The sequence below is a fragment of the Accipiter gentilis genome, chromosome 14 (genome assembly GCF_929443795.1).
Source record: "Accipiter gentilis chromosome 14, bAccGen1.1, whole genome shotgun sequence".
Lineage (NCBI taxonomy): Eukaryota > Metazoa > Chordata > Aves > Accipitriformes > Accipitridae > Astur > Astur gentilis.
Window position 1 is genome coordinate 595,903 of NC_064893.1, and position 23,418 is coordinate 619,320.

The 23,418-nt window shown below is 41.3% G+C and overlaps 1 protein-coding gene across 1 annotated transcript in view; it reads left to right on the plus strand.

Moving 5' to 3' along the window:
* The first annotated feature begins 14,259 nt into the window (after positions 1–14,259).
* CMTM8 (CKLF like MARVEL transmembrane domain containing 8) overlaps positions 14,260–23,418 on the plus strand; it is a 36,575-nt gene continuing 27,416 nt past the window's right edge. The window contains exon 1 of the mRNA XM_049816945.1: positions 14,260–14,620. Coding sequence (XP_049672902.1) covers positions 14,450–14,620 — 171 coding nt within the window. The 5' untranslated portion in view covers positions 14,260–14,449. The remainder of the gene's footprint in view (positions 14,621–23,418) is intronic.

Below are 23,418 nucleotides of genomic sequence, written 5' to 3' on the forward strand. Positions count from 1 at the left end.
GAATGCAGGTTTATATGGGTATCGTATGTAATGATAGCAGATATGAGATTGCCATGCAAGACCTTAAATTTTAAAAAGAGCTATCTGGCATCCAGATGTTAGCGTTTTCACTTCTGTCCATTAGTGAAACAATCATGGTGGCTGACCTCTGAAAAAGGGTTCTCATCTTCAGTTCCTTGAGTTGCTGTGTGAGCCACTGGAGGGCACTGGTGGGTAAGTGACCAGTTCCCCCTGCCCGCAGTTACTTTTCTTCCCATTTATTTCTGAATTTCCTTAGGTTCCTGTATGACTGCAGCTGTCTTACACTGTGTTCCTTGTATTTGGAGATGGTTATAGTTCAGCACCAGATGCATGTGTTGTAGATCCACTGGAAGTGAGAGAAGGAGCTTGCTATAAAACACCCAGCATCTTACTACCTCTGCCCAAGGCCATGTCTTGCCTGTCATCTAACACCCTCCCAGTACAGGGCAACAGCCACCACCTCAGCTCTTGGATGATATGGTCTGAGAGATTTTTCAGCACCACTTGGGTTCCTGCAATGTGTGTCCAGCAATGCTCGTTTCTGTTGCGTCTTGAAGTTGCAAGAGCCTGGAAAATGATGAGAGCACATTGTGTTCAGTTTTGTCAGTTTTTACGTCAGCTAAAGGGGTGGGAGGTGTCACAAGTGTTTAACCAGGGAAAGGAAGGTCTACTATTTAGTTGTGGGGCACCATACTGTAAAAGAAGTATGGGGGTTTTGATGAACAGAATAACGCGCTGTCTGTCTGAAAGTCTCAAAGCCTTTCACAAGATGAGAGCAATGTCCTAATTTCTCATTTACGGACAGGGATACTGAGACAGGTAAAGGTCATTGCCTAGCCAACCTGTGACTGGGTGCATTTTATTCCTAATTTTAAGCCAGAGTTTCAGCCATTAGGTCATTTCTCATTGTACTTTTAGCTCAAAATTGTATTTATTTTAAGAATGCATGAAATCGACTAGTAGAATAAATATGTAGGTATGTAAAACATAGCATCCAAAGGGCCTTTAATTCTAGTAAGTCTGAGTCAACAGAGAAGTAAAAAACATCACAAGAGAATTAGGATGGATACATTTCTTTCATATGGGCATTATCTTCTGAAGGGGTGGTGCTTTCTCACTAAATCAGTGCTTACAGGCTGGGTGTCTTTGATAGTCTGACTGTAAATATCACCCAGGCTGGCCCTGAGGTACAGGAAACACGGCAGACAAGAACGCAGTTTCCAACGGTCTGTGCTGATGCTGCTTCATAATGCTCCCACCTGGGACTTCATTGTAAGGCTGGAGTCGTATGAATGAAGTGTATAGATATCACAGGGGCTGGTTAATGCTGAAATAAAATGTTGTCCCAGAACACGTAGCACTTCATATTATTAGAAAGTGTAAAACTATTTCTCTTCTGCCTGCCTCCTGGCTGCATGGAGTTTTCTCCTGTGATTTGCCATGAGCTGATAGAAATCTGAGCACTAAAAGGTAACACTTCTATTTTGAATAATGGATGAGAAGAGCATCTGCCTTCAGTCCCAGCATGTGCAAAGGAGAGGTGTTTGGCATTCAGATTAAATGAAACCTAGTTCTCTTAATCAGTCTATTCTGACTTTTTTTCCGATTCCTGCCATATGCTTTGGGTAGGGACTTTCAGATACTCTCAGTCTATCAGCCTAGTCCTGCTCTTATTGAAAGCAATTGCAGAACTGGGTTTTAGGAGGAGAACAGTAGGGTGATGCCCAGCAGAATGGTATTTCTGTCAGAGTTCCCCATGCATAAATTGAATTTACCTATTTGTTATATTTACCTATTACCTACAGTATCTGTTTTAGAGAGATGTTGTGAAGGGTAATTGTAGGGAGCACTGGGAACCATATGTTGATTATTTCAGTAAGTTACTAGAAACAGCATGAATTACTGCTTTTAAATGCATGTCCTTCTTGTAACTCATGCTGAAGAAATTAGTGGGTAATAAATAAAGCACAGCTCTGACCTGTGAGCAGTCTTAATTGTTTAGGTAGGGGCGACTGCCAAAGTCTGGTCAGTATAATCCATATTGCACTCTGTGATGTTAGTGCTGCTTGTTGTCACTACACTGCATGTTTCATTTTCTTACCTGGATGGGAGTCATTTAAGTGTCTTTCACCTTACAGCTTTTCTTTGTATCTATTCCAGCTTCCCTCTCCTCTTTATGGAGCTGCACCTGTATGTGCTATTTTGTAGCGAACCTTAAGAAGCATTCTTCATATCAAAAGGGGGCTGTGTGTATGCACATGCATATGCTCATCTATACAGGTAAACCCTTACCTACCTTCTATTGAATGTTTGTGTGCACAAGTAAGCCTTGTAAGGGGCTGGGAATTTGGCACAGGCTTTTAGCAAGGATGACAGGAGGACTGATGTTCAGGTGCCTTTGCACCAGCTGAGTCCATCCCTTCATTTAAAGCTGTTTTGCTATGAAGCTAGGTCATAGATCTCTTCCAGACCATCCTACAATCTCTGGAATGGCAGTAAGTCAGCTTGGATTAATTGAAAACATTGCTACTATTTTAGGGGAATATTATCACATCTATGCCACTGGCCATTGAAGCTCTGAAATGCCGCTTTTGTAAAAAACAGTGTATATTCCATGTTTATGTAAAAATAATAATGACATTAATTGAACTAGTTTGCTCTTTCTTTCTCCAAATCCAGGTTCATTATAAACCCCATTTTAAAAATTGCAAACTACTGCATCACATTCTTGTCACTGAAACATGCTTCAGCTCTCAGTGTGATAGATTCTTTCTGAATAGTTTCTTTTGAGGACTTAGTGAATATCTTTCAGTTTGATGATTACTGAGCACAGGCATGTGGTGGGCTCAGGAGGTACAACCTTGGGGATTTTTAGTTTGCTTTTTTGCTTTTTGAAGGCTGGATAGAACTGGAAAGTGAGCCAAATCTGCTAGCAAGCACTGGCTGGGTTCCTGATCTATGTAAATAGTAACATAGAGATATTTATGAAGGATTAGTTAGTATTTAAAATGCAAACTTCAAACACAAAATACTTGCATCACATCCCAGTTTCTGTAAGAAATTTTTTAAACATGCTATTCTTTTTTGTGGTACCTACTCTTTATTGTTGCATCAAGGATAAACCAAAATGTATTGTGATACATGATTTTGATGGCTCAAAATACTGACTTGAAAGCATTTTAGCAAAGTGAGCTCAAAACAAGCTGCTCTGTATCGTGATAGCTGAGCAGAGACAGCCTCAGCTGTGCCTGGGCTTTGGATTAAAGCCCAGGTTTTGTACAAGTGTTTTTAGTGGTGTATTTAAACCCAGTTTGGGGATTTTTCTAATTTTAACTTGCTGTGCAGAGTTGCATTTGAATGTGACAAAGATGCTTCATTTGGGGTGGTGGTGGTGGTTTTTTTGTTGTTTTTGTTTTGTTTTGTTTTTTTAATGTAGCCTTCATCAGCATGATTTTCTCCAAGCTTTAAGTTAGGTCGTAATTGCAGTAGCACTTAGTCACGACAGTCTACCCTTGTCTGTGTTTAGTCTTATCCTCCAGTTTTCTTCATCTGCACTTTTCTTCAGGTTGTAGGCTACTACAGAGAAGGAATACCTTTTGTTATTTCCAGAATTTTAGCCAGCATGGCAAAAAAAGATCAGCATATTGCCATCTGCGTTTAGCCTTGTCTTATGTTTGTTGCCCATTAGAGAGGTTAAGGGTGGAATAAGGGCTTCCAAACTTTCATGCTGTTGGGTTTAATCATTCTGCCATTTACATCTTTATTCATCTATTCACTGTTTTAAAACAGCAGAAGCTCAAGTTTTTTCTTAGTGGTATTTATTGCCTGGTGCAGTTGCTCAGGCCACTCTAAGTCTCTAGAATATGTGATCACACCAAAATCTTGGTACCTAGCAATGATCTTCTTCACCCAGCCAGAGTGCTTAAACTTTATAACAAAAGCTGCTTAAGTAGATTCTAATGTATTCCTACTCTAAAGCCATAGTATCCTACACTTAACCTTTAGTGTACCTAGTTACAATACTCATTTAAATAATTTTTTTTTTTCCTCAGAAATTTTGTCTCCAACTTATCCATGACTATACATTATTCACAGATATATTCTGAAACTTGTAATTTGGGTGCTTGTAGCCATTTGGCAGAGGAACGTGCAGTTACCCACTATGACAATTTCTAGGTGTAGCTTTTCTTGCAAAATACAATGTGGTTTTCTTGACAGTGCTGGGCATTCTCAAGCAGCAGAGGTGTTTCCTAGCAGGCACAATTAGCTTTCTGAAAGCAATCAGATTAGAAATGAGAGAAGAGAGTGGAATGGGGTTGGACTGCCTACCCTACAGGTAAGTTGTTTTAAGTGTGACTTGTATGTACTATGTGTGGAGAAGAGAGGGAACAGAATTCAAAATATTGCAGTTGTTGGAAAATAGGGAGTGAGACAAGTCAGTTTTAACCAGTGTGAGAGCTGGTAATGCAAGAACATGCACTAAAATGCAGGAGGAGTGGAGGAGTGATTCAAGCCCCTTTTGGCCTGTCATTTTGTACCAGGCGCAGCTTCACGGTAACAGCTTAGTGCAGCAATGTTCTTTTCAAAACGAAAACCTGGGAAATGTCTCCTCGGAGAGCTAAGCAGTTGCTTAAGTGGAAGAGAGATTTCACAAGCACACTTGGTATTATCAAATTGCACTGAGATATATCAATTGCTGTTGAAGTTCCCCCTCCCTTCCATGTATCACTCTCCAAGCAAGAGATGGAAAACTCTTCAGATGAGAAAAATATGTTGTTCATGCACTCTAGACAGCTTATACAGAGGAAATATGCAGTTTACTCACTTTGCAGTAGGATTATAAGAGTTCAGAAAAATGCAGATAGTCATGAGAAAGGCTGGCAAGGGAAATAACTGTAACGTCCTTGGGGTAAAGACCCCCATTCTTTCTTGCACATGCTGCATTTAACAAGTGAGGAATAATGAGAAGCGTTGGCTACCTCTTCATGAGTTCGTGATTTTTCTCAGAGCTAAACTAAGCAGGATTAGGTCTGACTAAGTACTCGGAGATAAGCCTTCAAAGCAAAGCTCCTCAAAATGTTCTTTCTGAAATTTTGGGGGAATTTTCTTCCTTCTTTCTTGTGAATGCAGATTCAGAGCTAGAAGTGGGAGCCCTAGTAACAGCAAGGTACCCATAACCTTGGCTATTAAGGTTTTTGTGTGATCTTAACAACCAAATATTATAATGCTACCAGCAGCTGTGGCCTAGCGTTACCAGAGGTTGAGGTTAAATGATAGAAATTGAGCAAGAACACTCCAGGGACACTCCTGACTCCTGGTGCATTTTTGTCCATCTAAAATAGGTCCTGATCCACAAGTGAGCTGGAATTCTTGCTGGTTCCTTCCACCTGAGAACTTTTGTGTTGTATACAAGCTCTCCCCAGCACAAAGCCAGCATCACTGGTTTTCTCATTGCTACTGTAATCAATTCTAAAGTGAAGAGTAGGGGACTTGGTTATATGATTTGTGAATTATCCCATATTATGGTGATGGGGGCACAAGAAGCACTTCTGTGAACTGATCGCATTTAGATAGAACCTGTCATGTCAGCATGCGGGCTGAGGCAGGGGATCATCCAAGGAGTGGTAAGCAGGTACTGGGAGGTTTGAACATCTCTGTTCCTCTAATGTTGGGACAGTAATTAGGCCCAGACTGGATGTTAGGAAGCAGAGTGAGTGGAAAGGCTTGGTATGGGAAAATGTAAGAAGCACAGCTCCAGGTACTTTGTTTTAATTACTGAGTTGGACTAGACTAATTTAAAACTCATTATGTTACAATGACTGGGAACTCTGCACCAGGTAATCAAGCCTCAGATGACTCCCTCTTGAATGCATCACTAGAAATGACAATGCGGTTTATTGTCACAGAAGTTATAGGGTAAATAAGCAGGGAACCTAAACTATTTGAGGCAGCCTGCTTGAGTCAGGATGAAAGCATTTCAGCTGGGCTGTTACAAGGTAGTTTCTGGGATCGCTGATTGTGCTGAACATGTCCTAAGGAATCAGTGACTTCATTCCGCAGGACTGCTTGCTGCCTACCTGTTTCTGTGTGTTAAATTCAAGTTTTAAAAAAGGAAATGTATGCATGCACACAAACAACACTTGAACAGGGAAAATGCTTAATTTCCAAGTCTGCTTTCAGTTGCGAAGTATTAGTGTTAACATACAATTTCTCTCTGTTCAATGCAGTTTTCTTGGGCTTACCTAGTCACAAGTCTTTGTGTAGCTAGATAGAGTTTTGGAAAGATTATTTTGCTTTCAAAAGCATTATCTGGCTTGAGATGATTAGTAAAATATATTGAAATCCAGTAGGCAGATCTCAAGAAAGAGCTGACCTTCATATGCATTTTGATATGGATTTGGAGTATTTGGGGTTGGTGGTGATTTGGGTTGGCAAATTTTTTTATTTTCTATACTGCCTTTGAGCAAACACAGCTTACTGCATCTGCTTTAGTCCAGTATTGCTGACTGATTATATTGCATTGGTGGCTTTTTTTGGCATAACTTATGTCAGGGAATTCACTACCACACACACACAGCTTCTCTATGTAGTGCGAATGGAGAGACTATGCCTCTCTCTGTCCCTCATCTTACAGCTGATGCTTGCTAAAAGTTATTTTCAATCACGTTAATGGAATACTGTGAAATAATGGTTTCTTTTCCAAGGCAAGGATATGTATAGAGCAAGCGTGTGGGGGATGTAGTCCTTCTAGACCTGCCACTTCTTCACTTTCCCAAATTTGGAGGTGAACTTGAACTGTATCTCTCGCACTCAGATGAGGTAGACTGTGGATCTGCAACTCCTCCATTCCCCTCTCCTAGAGAGGCAATTGTCATGCATCTTCATGGCTCACTTTCTGTGCTCTTGTAAGAAGACACAACTGAATACTTGTCTTTGTAGTAGAGATGCTTTCACCAGCATCTTTTTTTTTCCCCCTTTTCTCTGTGTGTGTTTTTTTCTTCTTGTTGGTTGCCTTACATGTGGGAGTACTTTTGCGGGTTGCAGGATGTCACCTATAACTCATCTTCCAGTTAGATAGATACCTTGAAATATCCCTTAAAATATCCATGTCATTCATTGCTATTTATTAAGATAATTTATTAAATCCTGCACTTCAGCACTGATGAACTTAAGTAATCCCCTTACTCATATTTCTCTTACTTGTGAATTACACCAAGAAATCCTTCACTAGTGAATTCAGACAGCCTATAAAAGTCAGCTTCCAGCACAAGAGGGATGCTTGTATGCAAGAAATAATCTCAGATTTCATCAAAGTAACACCTGGTTTGAATATATCCTTGCTAACTTTGATGTTTTTCCTTTTACTGCCTGCTTGAACAATGAATCATGAAAATATGATGTCCCGTATTAGTACTTCACTGAAATAGTAATCATAATACCACTTAAAAAGAAAACACAGCAGTTTGATGCATGACCTTCATTTGCACACACTGATACAGCTTGTTTCCTGATTGAATCCTTGCGAGGAACACAAGTAAGAAATTATTTGATTGGCATACTTGGAGAACCATACTGCTTTTGTAAGATCATATATTTTATATATTTAGTGACTACTTTTTTTTTTTTTTTAAATAATTGTCTGGGTCTAGGAGACATTCTTTCAATTATATAGGTATGTCTCTGTGTGTGTGTGTATGTGTGTGTGTATATATATATATAAACAGTTTTCTGATGTGCTGAGATGAAGGTTAAGCTATTGCACTACCTGTCCTCATCCTCCTTCATAGTCTTTTAAACTATTGGTCAATTCCACCTGAACATGACAGAGTGGAAGAGTACTAAAAGATGTCAAATTCTTGTAAATGCCAAGAAAATGTGCTAACTGGGGATACCCTCTTAGTAGAAAAAAGCTACATGGAGTAGATTGATCTTACAAATACCCCCACTTCAGCAAGTACTTTCAATGGAGTCTGAACGTCCTTGAACATTAAGGTGAGCCAACCTCAAATTTCATAGGAAACGCAGCTTTTTAATTGTGGGGCTTATAGGGACACCTGTGTTATAACAAATGTCATGTCAGAATTGTCTCATAGTTAGCATTAAGCTAGACATTCATAAATATATGATGGACTTAATTCACCTTGATATTAGTAATTAGAGCCACATCAGAGCATCCTCTACTTACTCCAAATCTAATACTGCAAACCACAGGGCTGTGCCAATTCACATAATTTAAATATCTAGGTAATGAGGATGCCCTCAGTAGAAAGGCTGTATTTTAGCTGCACTATGAGCAGTTACTAAAATCCTTCTTGATATGTTTTTTCTCATGGTTCAAAGAGCTTAGATAGCCTAACTCCTATCAGCTCTTTAAATCTCCTAAAATCCCTAAATGAAAACCTTCCTTTCTTCTGAAATTCTTTTTTCCCTCACTGATCTAGCAAAGAACCATTATACGCACTCAGTAGCTAGTTAGGAGGGTGATAAATGACTTGACAGGATAAGCTTTCTCAAGACATGTCATAAATGGGATAAACCTTTGTTCTGAGGAAATTCCAGTCCCTTCAGAATTCAGCCCATCATCCATCCTCTGACTGCTCTGTAGTCTGATAGCATGCACCGTTCTCACACAGCCCAAAGCCTGCAGTTTTCAAAGCAGACTAAGTGAATAGAGAAATTTAATAAAATTTGGCTTTCTGATTAATTTAAAAATTCCAGCAGCTTTTGCTAGACAGGCAACAGAAAACACTGTTCCCCATAAATACATGCAGCCATAATGAAGAAATCATTCTCTCTTCTATTTATCTCCTGTTTCTCCAAGCTCCCATTTCTCTTGCAATAGCTATTTTCAGGATCCTAGAACAGAAGAATGTACTAAGTGTCCTGCATCTCTGCAGCTATTTTTTCATGTACTGCCACAAAACTTGACCAGGTATCAGCAGCTTTGCATGCTGGTTTTGTGCATATCTGTTAACACTAATGCTATGAAAGCATCCAATAATTATTTATAGTCATGAGCAGTGCTCTGTATATTCTAAAACACTGGTGCCTGTGCCTCTGTGTCCTGCTTTGAGTTAAATTTGACTGTGTTTTGTGCTAGGGAGATTCGTTTCTTTGGTTTTGTTTTGTTTCAGGGCTAAGCTGCAAGCAAGTTGATGCCAGAAGTTATGAGGTGGCTGTAAACTCTCTCCCTAAACATGGATGATGTTGTGATGAAACCGTGGTGGAGTTGTTCAGTCTTTCATTAATTATCTAAACCCAAGTATAACTGACGATTGTTAAATGTGATCTTTTCCTCCAGCTGTTTTCCACTGTATAAACATTACCTGCTGTGATTTACATAAACACTTAGACAAATACCATCCTCAAGGAGTAGAAAGCATACATGTCTTCAGTGGAAACGTTTATATTGTCAAGTACTATAATCACTAGTATGTGTTTGTGCCATAGTAATATTTAAAGGCCTATGGAGGACCAGTGACCCCAATGAAAGTATTTATGAGTGTGCCTCAGGGACAGCCTGTCTGGACACACTTGGGGGCTGAATAAGCTCCTTCCTCACACAGCATGACACCGAACACTCCTGAATATTCAGGTGACTTGTGATTTGCAGGTGTGAGAAGGCATGGCCATGAGCTGCACTTTGAGCTGTGCTTGCAGGCTTACTGTAGAGAAAGGCAGCTGAGGAGCAGCCTGTGAAATAAAATATGGGCATATTCTTGCAGGTGCATTACAGATTTGAGGTCCCCGACCCCAAAGTTTGAAAACCACAACTCCAATTATGAGAAGATTTGTACTTCTCACTACAAACTCTTCTCTTAATTTGAGTAGATGTGCTCTCTGCCCTGAAGTTAAGCATACATGTACAGCGTGCAGGGACAGTGTTCTAAGTACAAATTGGCTCTAGAGGAAGTAAGCAATTTTTCCTCAGCACAGTATCTAAGACACAGTTGTGTTTCAGGGCTGGGAGGGATTTTTAGATTCCCAGAGCAGATAAACAACTGGTGAAAGGCTAATGCACAGAAAATACATGGCTTATGTACTTCATGATTTCTTTTCTTAGCACAGTCTGTATCACCAAACAGTTTACTTAGTGTCATGATAATGGGTTTCAAAACTGAAAAAAAAGAAAAATTCTTAAAGTCAGCATATTACTGTTGACAGCATGGAGTTAATTCTCTGTATGGCAGTGCATATGTTCTAAGACAGCTTTTTGGCAGGTAAAATGTCTGTGTGTCTACAGTCAGGCCTTTGTCCTTATAATTCAAGTAAGCATCATGTAAAGAAAGAAATATTTGCAAGAAAAGGAGTATAGAATATAAGCAGCTAAAATTTGCATTTTCCAGCATTAGGGTAGTAACATGTATGTGATGATCAAATGCCATGCAGTCATTACTCAGACCATAGCTTCAATTGGTATTGGTTTTATGTTTGTTAATTTTGAGGTGCCCAAGCTGCAAAACCAAACAAGCCTTGTGTTCAGTAACACCATGTACACACACAGATCCTCTACAGATTTGCAGAATAATAGCCATTTTGAAAATATGGGCATCTCATCTATTCTGTCTCTGTTGCAGCAACATTAGAAGATCCAAGTATCTCAATCATGAAAACCATCATTACTTTGCAAAATACTGGTTCATACACAGAGTCATTTGCCTTGATTGATCATTAGGCATGCCTATAGCACGTCACTACCAAAGTACAAATCAAGTATTTCTGGTTTGGGTTAGTATAAATCAGTTTTTCCATACGGTCATAAGCTGCAAAAGAGTAATGTATGTTATTAATTGTTTACTTAAATGTGTTTGTAGCTCAAAGCCTACACTTTGCTGATTCCGAAAAGCCATTAGGAAATATTCCAAATGTTTCTTGATTTAATGTTAACTAAAAATATCTCATCCTCAGATTAGCACAGTGGGATGTCAAGGGTGAGAATATTTGTCCTGGACATCCAACATGAATCCATATTCCTTACATAAGACCTGGGTTCCACGGAAAGTACAATTCCTTTCTTGCCCTCTTCAGGGTAAGTTCCCTTGGCTTTCTTAGATCACTCCTAGGTCGTTTAAAAACGATAACTTTTTATTGTTGACTGAAATCTGCTGATGACCAGTGAAAAATCTCAATCACCTTTCCTTTTTTATGTTTACTTGTTTTTCTTGCCTAAAAAAAAGTCTGAATAACTTTGGCATTTGAAAATTCTAGGATTTGGGAGGGGGGAAGGGAAGCTGTATTTCAAAAACAGAAAACCAGTTCAGGAAATTCCAGTCAGCTCTGCTCCTTGGGCCTGTGAGTCTACTTTAATTAGCACTTCCAGTTTGCCAGAACCAAACCAGCTTAAATGGAAGAATCTGTTAATTAGATGTTGAGATGTTCAGGAATAAGCCATTTACTTAGAAACCTGATAACACTTCTGTCAGCTATTTTGCTTTTACTAAAACATTTACATTGAAAGGCTTCACTGAATTACATATTTTTTCCTACTCACAGTTTACTTTATTATAATAGTTGACGAACAGAGGTTACAATCTTGACCGGTGTTTAAAAGCTTCACCAATCCTTCCCTTGAAAGGTTAATTTAAAACACAGAAAATGGGCCACCTTCTTCTCTCTTGGTAGTTCTGTAATAAAAGGTTGATTGTTCAAGCAGCAGCATTCAATTATTTTGCTTCTGATGCTATCTACATGTAAAAAAATCTAGCTAAGCTCAGGTGGTCCCTGCACGCTTTCCAGTTCTAGCCTTCAGTGCAAGGATGCAAAACAAAAAATTAGATCCTTGCAGTTAACATTCAAAATGTGAAGTGTTATGTTGTCAAGTTAAAGAATGAAATTTGCTTCCTGGAATATCAGTGATATAGAAAAGCTTCTGGAGTGTTTGCCCTTTTTTAAGTAAAATTTATTCTTCGAATATGTTTGCCAGAGAAAAATGTGCTAACTAAGGAGTTCAGAGTGGCAGCCAGGGTTCAGGGAAGTTGTTCAGAGATGTAGCTGTCCCATTCTTGTGGAATTAGTCATTATACTAGACCTCTACAACAGACATTGAAAATTTATGCTATATTAATAGATGTAATATAGTTGAAACAGAAAACAAATGGTTCCCTATCTGTTTTACTTCTTTTTCCACAGGACCTGGGATGCTCAGATGATAGATTTGCAGACCAAAAGCAATGAAACTTAATTGCTCTGATTGTGATGGTTGAAAGAGAAACAACACTGACCTCCAGAAGTTTAGGGAGCAAAATAAATACAGAGTTTTAGCATTATGCATCAAAACTGAGACCACTGAATAACATCTTGGAAACATGGTGAGAATAGACATCCAGTGTAAAATAAATCAGGTCTCAAAGGGGGAGTGATGTGAATGACTCAGACCATTCTGAAATTTGTATTAATTTTGCTATTGGCGTGAATTTTAGTCCGACATTTACTCACTTTTTACGTACTGATCTTATAGGTGGGAAACTGAAAAGACAAGAGTCTTTCAGAGAAAATCCATGCTGTTACAATGGATCCTCACAAACAGCACCTCAAAGTGGCTCTGGCATTGGAAGGAAGCTTGGCAGCACTGAACAATCAGATAAAGCACTTTTTATTTGCAAGCCAGTTGAAACAGGTCTCTAAACAGACCAGTGCACAGATGTGTTCTGTTCCTTTAAAATCTCAGCTCTTACTTAAGAGAAAGGGATCAAATAGGAATGCAACCAATACAGAAATGCTGGTAACTCCATAAAAAATGATGGTTTTGCCAAAAAGTGTAAAATTCCTCATTCATGACTGAGATGTTGTGTTAAATGCTTTGAGTTCGTGGTTTGCTAATGGTCTTTTTTTTTTTTTTTTTTTCCTCACAAAGAAATCATATGACCTCTCTGTCATGTCATATGCTGAGTGGCTGGCATCTCACTCTGATGACCTGCACCTGATGTTTACAAAACTCTGCTGGATTTCTTCTGCCATCTTAAATAAAAAAGTCACCAGTGCCTATGAGTACCACAGAGGCTCCACAGAGCCCGAGCCAAGACACACATTCCAAGAAGCCCATGGAGCCTGTGCTGTGACACACTTACACTGTGAGTGGAGGCACAATCATGCACAAGAACCAGTTCCTTTGGGTAATTCACGTTTCCCGTATTTCTGGGAGAAAGTCTGTCCTTCTCCTCCTCCTCCCTCCCCAGCTGATTCAATCCCTTGTGGAAAGGTAATACTGCAAAATCCATCCTTTGTTAGCCAGTGGGAGAGCAGCAGTAAACAACTTGAGGACAATAGCCACCAGACATATGGAAAACACTTCATTTTTACTGAGCTGCCACATGCAAATGCTTTGCTAACGAGAATTCCTGAACGTTGAAAAAAACAACCTATAACCTGCTTTCTTGTTGTTGAAACACCATACTTTTTGTGGAATGGAAGATCACTTTAGAAGCTCTTAAATGACCCAGAAACGATTTTTTTTCTTTAAAGGTGACAGTTTAGACTGGAAAAGTACTAAAAAATATAGGTTAGGGAACAGCTTGACACTGTCAGGTAGTAGGCCAATAATAACCTCATTCTTTCCACTTCTAGTGACCTTCATGGCTTTTTAAAAGTCTTTTGCATCATGGAGACTCTTGGTTGTTTGGCAGATCCCAGCTAAATCCCCATTTCCAGCTCTGAGAGGGCTGCGGTACTTCCTAATCTCTCGTTCCCCGCCCGTGGCACTTCGTGGGCACTTCTCTCCCAACAGTGTGCCACCAATGAGCGATGGCAGCCAGCGGGGATGACAGCCCACAGCGCCAGCACGTCACCCGTCAACGTTTGCTGCCCGTGGAGCCAGGGGCAACAGTCTAGATGGGCGACAATGGCAGGGGGCTGGGGTTGGACCCCCCAAACCGCGCTCACCCATGAGGCTACAGCATGGTTTCCCGCAGGGTGTTCTTCCAGAGGATGGCCGGCTCAGCTTGGCTCCTCGCCCGCACTGGAAGCGGACGTGGTCCCGACGGTGTATGAAAGTCCGGGAGGTCAGGCGATGGTTTCAGAGGGGCCCCGCCTCGCCCCCTCAGAGGGCCCTTCCCTAGCGCCGAGGAACCCCCGCAACACCAGCCCCGGGTCGGCGTCCCCCATGCCGGCCTTGGGCGGCCGGTCCCCAGCACCCGCCCCGTAAGGCGGCTGCCCCGGGGCGGGGGGGCAGCTACGGGACGGCTGGGCGGTCCCCTGGGCGGGCGGCCCCCCACCGGACCCGCCTCCCCGCCCGGGGCCGAGCACCGAGCACCTTTCCGCCGCCCCTCTGCGCTGAGGCGAGGGGCTGCCCGCGGTGCGGGGGCTACACAAAGCGGCGCGCGGCGGCGCCTTTCCCGCCGCCTGTCAGGCGGCAGCCGCCCCCTCCTCCGCTGGGCTCGAGGCTGGCCGGGCGGGCGGGCGGCCGGCGCGGGGCAGCTCCGCGGCGCCGAGGATGGAGCCGCCGGTGCCGCCGCCTCAGGAGCCTCCGCCGCGCCCTCGCTCCCACACGGTCACCACCACCAGCAGCTCCTTCACCGCCAACCTGTCGGCCAGCTCCAGCACTCTCGCCTACGACAGGGAGTTCCTGCGGACCCTGCCTGGACTCCTCATGGTGACCGAGATCGTGAGTGTCCCCAGGGAGGCGGCGGCCATGGAGGAGCGGGCCGGGGGGGTGCGCGGAGGGGCGGGGGAGCGGCGGCCCGGCCCAGGGCGCTCAGCTCAGGTTTTCGGGTCGCTGCCGAGGAGGGTTCCCGCTGCTGTTTGGAGGTCGGGCTGTTTCCCCTCGGGTCATCGTCGCCTGATGCGGCTTCGAGGGGTCCGTACCGGCAGGTGAAGCGGAGGGAAAAGGCTTGGAAACAAAGACCAGGGCCGGGGGGGGGGCACAGCACTCCCGCCTCGAAACTGTCGACAGCTGCAAAAGTAATACAGGGCACGTGCGGTCTCTTTAGCCTCCCGCAGCGCTTGCGGTATCATCACCTCCTGTAGCGGAAAAATGACTTTTGGTAGATCAGGAACTGATTTTTGGAGGCTTTTCTTTAACTATGCTGGTTGTACACGCTTTGTACTTTATAGTGCACAGATAAATGTGATGTGAGAGTTAATTAGGCAACTTAGCTTCATTTTGTTGGTCAATGAAAAACGTTTCCTTAGGCTCTTAGTGGTTAGATACACCTGGGCAGAGCAGGATAGGAACTAACACCTTTTGGTTTTGGTAGTGATTTTATTTTTTGCAGGTACTTTATAAGCTGTAAACGAACATACAGATGGCCAGGCCGTTTGGGGTTTAGTCATTTGTCTTAGTGGTAGGCAGTGAACAACGCAACACTGGGATACCTCTGCAGGCCTGCCTGCTGTCGGTGTCTTAAGCAATAAAGACTCAGCATCTCTGCTTAAAATAATGCATTTCTTTTAAAGTCTGCTCATCTATGCTATTAATAGTTAAGGTACTTAAAGAGCTGGTTGCCCCAACAAATTTTTTGAGTTTCCTGTGTGATGATTTTGCTTTGGTGATGCTGGAAGGATTAACTTATCTGACCAGATTCATTTGCAAGGCTTGAAAACATTGTGCTTCACCAGAGCAGTGGAATGACTGTTGTTTTTGCTGACTTAAAAGTTAAAATAACCAAGCAAAGCTTCAGGCTGAAATGCGGTGTAGGACCCCTGGCAGGAACTGTGCGGTCAGAGAGAGGACGTGGATTGAGATGGGAGCTGCTGTGCGGGCAAGTAGCGGTGAGTGTGTGAAAAGCCTGCTACCAGCTGGTACCTTGTGTGCTGGCATGGTTGGGAATTCTGGCCATCTTCAGTAGGTAGGTGATTGTAGGCTTGTTTCAGTTGTTAAATACAGGGGATGCTTCACTGTCAGAGTTGTGGTAGATCTGTGAATAAAGAAGACTCAGTTTTTGAAAGAAAAGCTGCTTTCTTTTCCATTCTTTTTCAGTTACTAATTACAACAGAACTGTGAACCTTTCCTGTACTTTATCTGAAGAGTGATCCCACTGTAGATTGTTAGAGAGGTGCCCAAGGCTTTTGCCAAGCCCTGCTGGAAGTTACATGGCCACAGGGCATGGACAGGCTCCTGCTTACTTTTTGTTGGAATTGTGCTTTCTAGTTTGTGTTGACAGGTGATGATATTTGTGTAGCTTACCTTTCTAAACAGAGTGACGGTAGTTTTTAGGGGGACTTTGTTTCTTGTTGGCCATTCTTGACTCCTGGAATAATTATAAAATCTTCAGCTACCATTTTGAGATGCTTGAGTCTGCTAATATTGACATTTAGAGCCAGCTTTGGTTTAAGTTTCATAAGTACTTGAGAACACGTTTACCAGCTTCAGAAAGAACCTCAATGCTACATGACTTTGTAGGCTAGTGTAGAGTTGTATCTGTGAAACAGGCTTCCACTTACGTGTTTTTATTGATCAACAGCGTGAAGAGGTACAGTTCCTGGCCAACTCAAAGGTGCCAACAGAAGTCTCTAATGTAGATGAACTTATACTAGTATGTGATGAGGTATTTGAGAGAATGGAGGGCAGTTTTACTATGAAGTTGAAAGCAATAAGGCAGGTCCTACAGAAGTAGAGTATTGCTACAAAGTGCCTTTGAGGAAATACTTCTGGTTCTTAACCCCACGTATTTTAAAGTGAGTAGAGTAACAGTGCTTCTGTGAAATTCAAGAAGAAAAACATTAACGAATACCTTGATGTGGAATTAACTGAAATAAAACCAGTTATTAAAATCAAATAGGTGAGTTTATATGTATGTGTGTGTATATATATATGTTTGTCATTGGGTTTTGATGAAACCTTTTCCACCAGTTCTGTATGTTCTTTTTTTTCTGAGAAAATATGCTTTAAGAGAGCATGACTTGCTTTACACAAGATCTCTATTTCAAAACTGGCTGTGCATATTCAGCAGTAATGGAGTTGTGTACCCTAAATCAGTCAGTTCCTGCCTGTTTTGATCATCTTATATACATAAAAGTTGTGGCTTGCCTGCACAGATTAGCTCTTCAGGATATTTCTGACCCTTAGTACTGACCCCCAGCGCACAGCATGATCCATCTGCTAAGGATTTGCAAACCTGTAAATGGGACAAACTCATATGTGTGTCTGTATTTCAGTCTTAGGAGTTTGTAGCCTGATTATTTTCAGTCTAAGCACCAAGCTCTGAAGTGCAGCAGCTGTGGTAAGAGCATACCTTTGCATCTGCTGCTCTTGCTCTGGAGACACCTGCCAGACGGACAGGGAAGAGGACTGTTTTTAGTAATACCTGTTACCACTGCAGCTACTCATCTGCCAGACACAGTGTTTATTAGGATACAATGTTAAAGCTAAGCTACCGGTGTTAAACAACAGTGCTAAATGTTCTGAGAATTTGCACTGTGGGGCTGCATAAATATTTGATTATTGCCGCTGTCAGTCAGCGATATGTGTGCAGCAAGAGGAGTGCAGTCTGTGACTCCTGCCTCTGAAACTGGAGCTTTCTTCTCCATATAGGCAAAGGGCAAATCTGTGTTATTCTTCAACGAAAGAGAATGGAAAAGCAAAAAGTTACCACATAAATGAAATCTTTCAGTCCCTTAAATGAAGAATCTTGATCAGGTTTTGCTCTTACCTCCCTAATTTGGGTGCTGTGAAGATGAATTAACTGCTGCATGGACTTCCATGTGCACTGGTGACCAGCCTACTTCTGCACTGAGGCTGTGGTTTAATGGCACAGTAAATTCAGTTTAACGGCTCCTACTAAGAGATTCTTTGCAGTGCTGCAAAACACTGGTCTGCTATTAACTCAGTCTGCTGTTGCCAATTTGTTCAAAATTAGTTAGCTTTATAAAGACAGGTTTTATGATGGATCAGGTATTATCTGTCTTTTACGTAACTGCTTTAAAGCCAGCATAAATCTGGGATGAAGTTGACTGTGCATATCCAGCAGTAATGGAATCATGTACCCAAACGTGGTTCAGATTAATTTTTTAATGCTGTTTGGCCTAGCACTGCACACATCTAGTATGAATGAACACAGAACTGCAGCCTGAAATGTAGGCTAAATTACCTGGTGCTGGCAGATTTCCTTTGCCTTCTACATCTGCCTCCATGACCAGAGAGCATGCAAGGTTTCCTGCCACTTACTGGGAAAGAACTGGGGTCCGTTTATTTCAGTGCAAAGAATAAAATAGAAAATGCCACTGGATTTCTGAGAGGCCCCTTTGGGAACTGGCATAGAAGACAGGTTTGGTGGTGGAAGCTCATCCAAATTACGTATATACAGAAGTAATGATGCTTGCTGAACAGGACAGGGTCTTCTGACTCAGGAAACAGATTCACTGGCCTTAGTTGGCCAGTGACTACTGACAATGAATTTATCTGCATCTCCTTAACTTCTCTGAATGACTTCTCTGTTCATGGAATATGGATACAAATCTTTGTAAGGCACACTGAGATCTGTTGGTGAAAAGTAGTATGTAAGACATAAGTGGTGTTACATAAAATCTTTAATTCAGATGTAGTTCACCTGAGTTGACACTGCAGTAAAAATACATCCTACAGAAGATGATTTATACTTATTCCTATAATGGAACACATGCCCCTGACCCCAGAGGACTTATAGTTTCGAAAGAAGGACTTATAGTTTTGAAAGAAGCAAGTATAGTGATTTCCACAGATGTCTCTTGAGTGTTTGTTTTCTGTACAGTGATGGCCCAGAAAGACTATATATTTGTCTTCCTGGGAATTTGATGGCCAGGATAAATGATGGCTAGTGATACCTTCTCAGCGCTTTAAATCAGCTTCTCAAGTCAAGCATTATGGATCACTTTGGTGAAGTGGAGAGTTTTGTGGTTGCTATGGATGTAGTTATAAAAATATTTACTTTCTAGCACGATGACATTGATTCCTTCAGATTGTTGCTTCACACCAGTGTGTTCCTAGATACAGTCTCTCGTTAAACTTGTCCTACTGATTTTAAGGCTTGCAATGGCTATTTGTCCTTAACAAAAACAAGTACTACATAGCTTGGAAGGTTGTTACGCTGGTGCTGCAAGAGAGATCTTGTGATAGTGTAAATTTTAGTAAATTGTAATTACAGCTGCATTTCTTCATGCTATTCTATGCAGATTATACTTTGTGTGAAATGCCCAGAATAAGATAAGGACTTGAAATAGAAGCCTGATAGGAGGTTACTTACATTATTGGCACCACATAAAATTATGGTTTGAATTTACATTTCTGGACAATAAAAATCGTTTTGATCACTGTTTCATTATTCTTCAAATGTAAGACCTTCAAAGGGTAATTCAGAGAAGAAATCTTGTTGAATTTGTTTATTCTAGTAGAGTGGTGAGCCTCAGAATATTAAATAGATATTGAAAGTTATGTCAGAATTAAGATATTGAGGTTACCAAAACCAGAACAACTGAACATCTCCAAATGTTTGTTCAATAGGCTTTTCCCTCCTTTTTTTCCTAAGACTTGCATCAAAATCTACTACAGATATTCAGGTTTTGAATTAAGTTAGCAATAAAATCATATAAATGGGAAGAAAAACAGAATTAATACAGTGAGACCATGTACTGTGAAAAAGCTAAAAGACAAAAATTGTACTTAATATTTTTAAAGCTCTTCTTGCATTTAGCTTTTTCTTTTAGTCTTATGCCCTCTCTGACTTCAGTTCAGAGTTTTGTGTATAGATCCCATGCTCCTCCTGCACCCCGAATTCTTGGAATAGCCCTCAGAAACACAGAGGGAATTTCATAAAGCCCCTTTCCTTACCTGAGTAGCATCAAGAGTTTCTCTTCTATCAGGAACGGTAGAGATTTTTTCTTTTTGTTTTCTTCTGGTAATGCAATATTTACTCGAGTCACAGTGCGTCTGCTTGCATGTAGTTGACAACACTGAGGCACCTTCTGATGTGTTGAACAAGTGATTTGCCTAGAGGAGACGTACGTAAGTGTGGTCTTAAAATGATTCATTTTGAATTACTGAGTGAAAAAAAAAAAGTATCCTGTACTAGTCAGTTACTTCATCCAGTAGCTTCACCTTCCTGTGCATGAATAAGAAAGCACACATATAAAGCCTAAGCTCTCTCCTTTGCTCTAGAGCAGACAAAACTCTCACTGAAGTCAGGTTTCAGTTCTCCCTTTTTAGGTGCTGTTGTTCCACTGCTAACCTTTAGACCTTTAGTGTAACTGTCCTTAGTGTAGTGAATACACACATCTATACGATTTCCATCTTCCTCCATGATCATATAAATGTTTAAAGTTATGTTTCCTTAAAAGTCATTGGTTTCCTGGACAAGATCAGGGTGTGTCGTGGTTTAATGCCAGCCAGCAGCTAAGCACCACGCAGTCACTTGCTCACTTCCCCCTCCACCCAGTGGGATAGGGGAGAGAATTGGGAAAGAAAAAAAAAAAGTAAAACTCATGGGTTGAGATAAGAACAGTTTAATAGGACAGAAAGGAAGAGAATAATAATAACAATAATAAAATGACAATAATAATAAAAAAAGAATTGGAATATACAAAACAAGTGATACACAATGCATTGCTCACCACGCACCAAAAAACACCCAGTTAGTTTCTGAGCAGCGATCCCCCCCAGGCCAACTCTCCCCAGTTTATATACTGGGCATGATGTCACATGGTATGGAATATCCCTTTGGCCAGTTTGGGTCAGCTGCCCTGGCTGTGTCCCCTCCCAACTTCTTGCTGGCTGGGCACAAGAAGCTGAAAAATCCTTGGCTTAGTATAAACACTACTTAGCAACAACTGAAAACATCAGTGTGTTATCAACATTATTCTCATACTAAATCCAAAACATAACACTACACCAGCTACTAGAAAGAAAATTAACTCTATCCCAGCCAAAACCAGGACATGGTGTATCCTTGGGAAGAGAGAACTGTTTGGGGGACACACAAGAAAACAGAAGCTTTGGGAAGTGTTGTCTGGAACATGCTCCAAGTGCAGATAGAAACAGCACTAGGACTGACATGCTAAGAAGGTGAAAATGCCTCTCAGATAGAATGCAGATATTTTACAAAAGGTCAAAAATGCAAAATATTCTCAATACCTCAAGGTTAAGGTGGAATATGTATGAAATGTCATTATCCCTTCAAGAGAAGAATGCTTTAAAGACATACATAAATACCAGCTTTGTTCTTTTATATATATATATATATGTAAATTATATATATATAAAAAAATGTGAGTATGTATTTATTTTTTAACTTGGTTTTTCTTTTGAATAAAGTGCATATTGGAACAGCGTGATATTTCTGCACTTGCCCCTGTTCCAATTCCACAAAAGCAGTAGAAAATGAGTCCTTGCAGAGAGGACCAAGCCCTCTTTTCTGGGGTCAAATCACAAATAGATTTTAGCATCCATCAGACCTTTGGCAAGGTATTTCTGTTCATGTGGCCTGTGCCAGTTCCTGTGGAAGCTGCTGGCACCAATTCACCTGTCTCTGAAAGGAGCAGTTCAGGTATAAGACTGGTAGAACTCCAGTGAAGGAGGGACTGAGTAAGGAAAGAATCAAGTCACTGCTTTCAGTGGGAGCTGGATCTGGTCCAAGGAAGGCTTGGTGTTAAGCTTAAGTTAGTGCACTGAAAGAGGCTGGGGTCTTGGTTCCACATTAATTAATACTGGATTCAGGCTTTACCAGATGACTTCGCTACACAGACTTGGGTCAGTCCTGGATGTGACTGCATTTTTGCCAAGTTTGAGCACAGTACCGAGTGCTTATCCTGTTTGTTTTTGCAAGGTATGGATGTACAGATGACGCTGATGCAACCACAAGTTTGCGGAGACAAAAATCTTGAAAGTAAAACAAAACCAGTTTCAACAAATTGGTATCATTAGAGGGATCCTGTCCTAGCATTTTGTTCTAGGCAGCCACAATGTTTCTGGTGCAACGAGAGATGCACTAAAATCAGATTTGGAACTGGGGCAACCTAAGCAAGCATGGTAATAATCAGCAAGATGATGTCAGTCTTTGGATATATCATAATCTAGTTACAAAGAACAAATATATTAAAAAATCCTAGGTAGAACTGGAAAGAGGCCATGTGGGGAAAGCAGCCTCTCTGATCATACTCTAGTAATTGCTGTTTGTGTTTAGCTGATGGTCTGATGTGCACAACTTGAAAGGAAACCTGTCAAGAACCTCTGCTTCATACCTGAAAACCATACTGGTTTGTGTCATCAGCTTCAAATGTGACTGCTGTGTCCAGGCCTGGATTTAAAATATTAAAGGTGACACTTGTTTCACACAGAATCCATTTATGTAGCTTGAAAGCTGTACAGCCACTAAGAGGGTCCCCCCCTTTTTTTTTCTCCTTTGTATGTGTGCATAGTGATTACATAAAAGTGTCCCTTTAATACGTATTTTAGCAGCATTTGCTCCCTTCATTCAACAGTAGTGCTATTTCCAAGGCTGTGGCTCCTGCAGCTGGTAATAGCTGAATGTGGCAGTGCACTTTTGAGAGAACTATGAGGAACCATAGGAAAAACTTAAAAGAAGACATGGAGAGTGTTGCAGGCAGGAATTTAAGCATTTGGGGGCAGGGGAACAGGTGAAAAACCCCTCCAACAAAAGGGAAACTTCTGCAATGTGCCTTTAAAAGGACACTTCAACTGATAAAATCAGCCTTGGTTGTCTCCTACTGGAGATAGCCACTGTAGGTCAGATTCTGGCAAGCCACTGTAGGTCAGACTCTGTGCTGGGAGGGTGAATCCGTGGCTGGATGCCTGTTACTACTGCTGTAGATTTGAAAGCATAAACAAATGCACAATCGTCCTCTGCAGGCTCGGAGCACAACTGTGATACATGCTAGGGAGGGTGGTGCTTTTATTCAGTCCTTAGAGGGGAAAAAAAACATGGAAAAATGACAGCATCTGCATTGATTTGGTTTTAGTTTAACTTCGAAACCATGATCTACCTTGCTACCAGTAACATCACATGCTGTTTCAAAGAGCTAGCGTGTGTATAGGCATATAAAAAACAATTAAAAAAATATTATAGCTGAAGGCCTTGGAAATTAAGAAGAGCCAGAATTGATGTTTACCCTGGTAGTGTTGGTTTGGTATTGGATTGTGTGCAGACCATGGTATCCAGTCAAAACCTGCGTGATCATGTTACTTTTATCAAGAAACTTCTGTCACGGTCATTGCACAGGAGAGTTTTTCTGGGAGTGACTGGGATATTGTGCATACAGCATTGGAGGAAGGCATGTCCTGAGTAAGGAAGGGTATTATTCAAAGAGAAAGGATGGTCTCCTGGCTAATTGCTTCCTTGGAAAATTTGATTTTTGTCTTCTGCTTGCACCACAGTGTTCCTGTGGGATGCTAGATAAGGCAAGTAAGCCTTACGTTTCAGTGTGCTCTCTTTTCTCCTTGGTTTCTGAATCCCCAGCTTTGGGTCTGAGATGCAA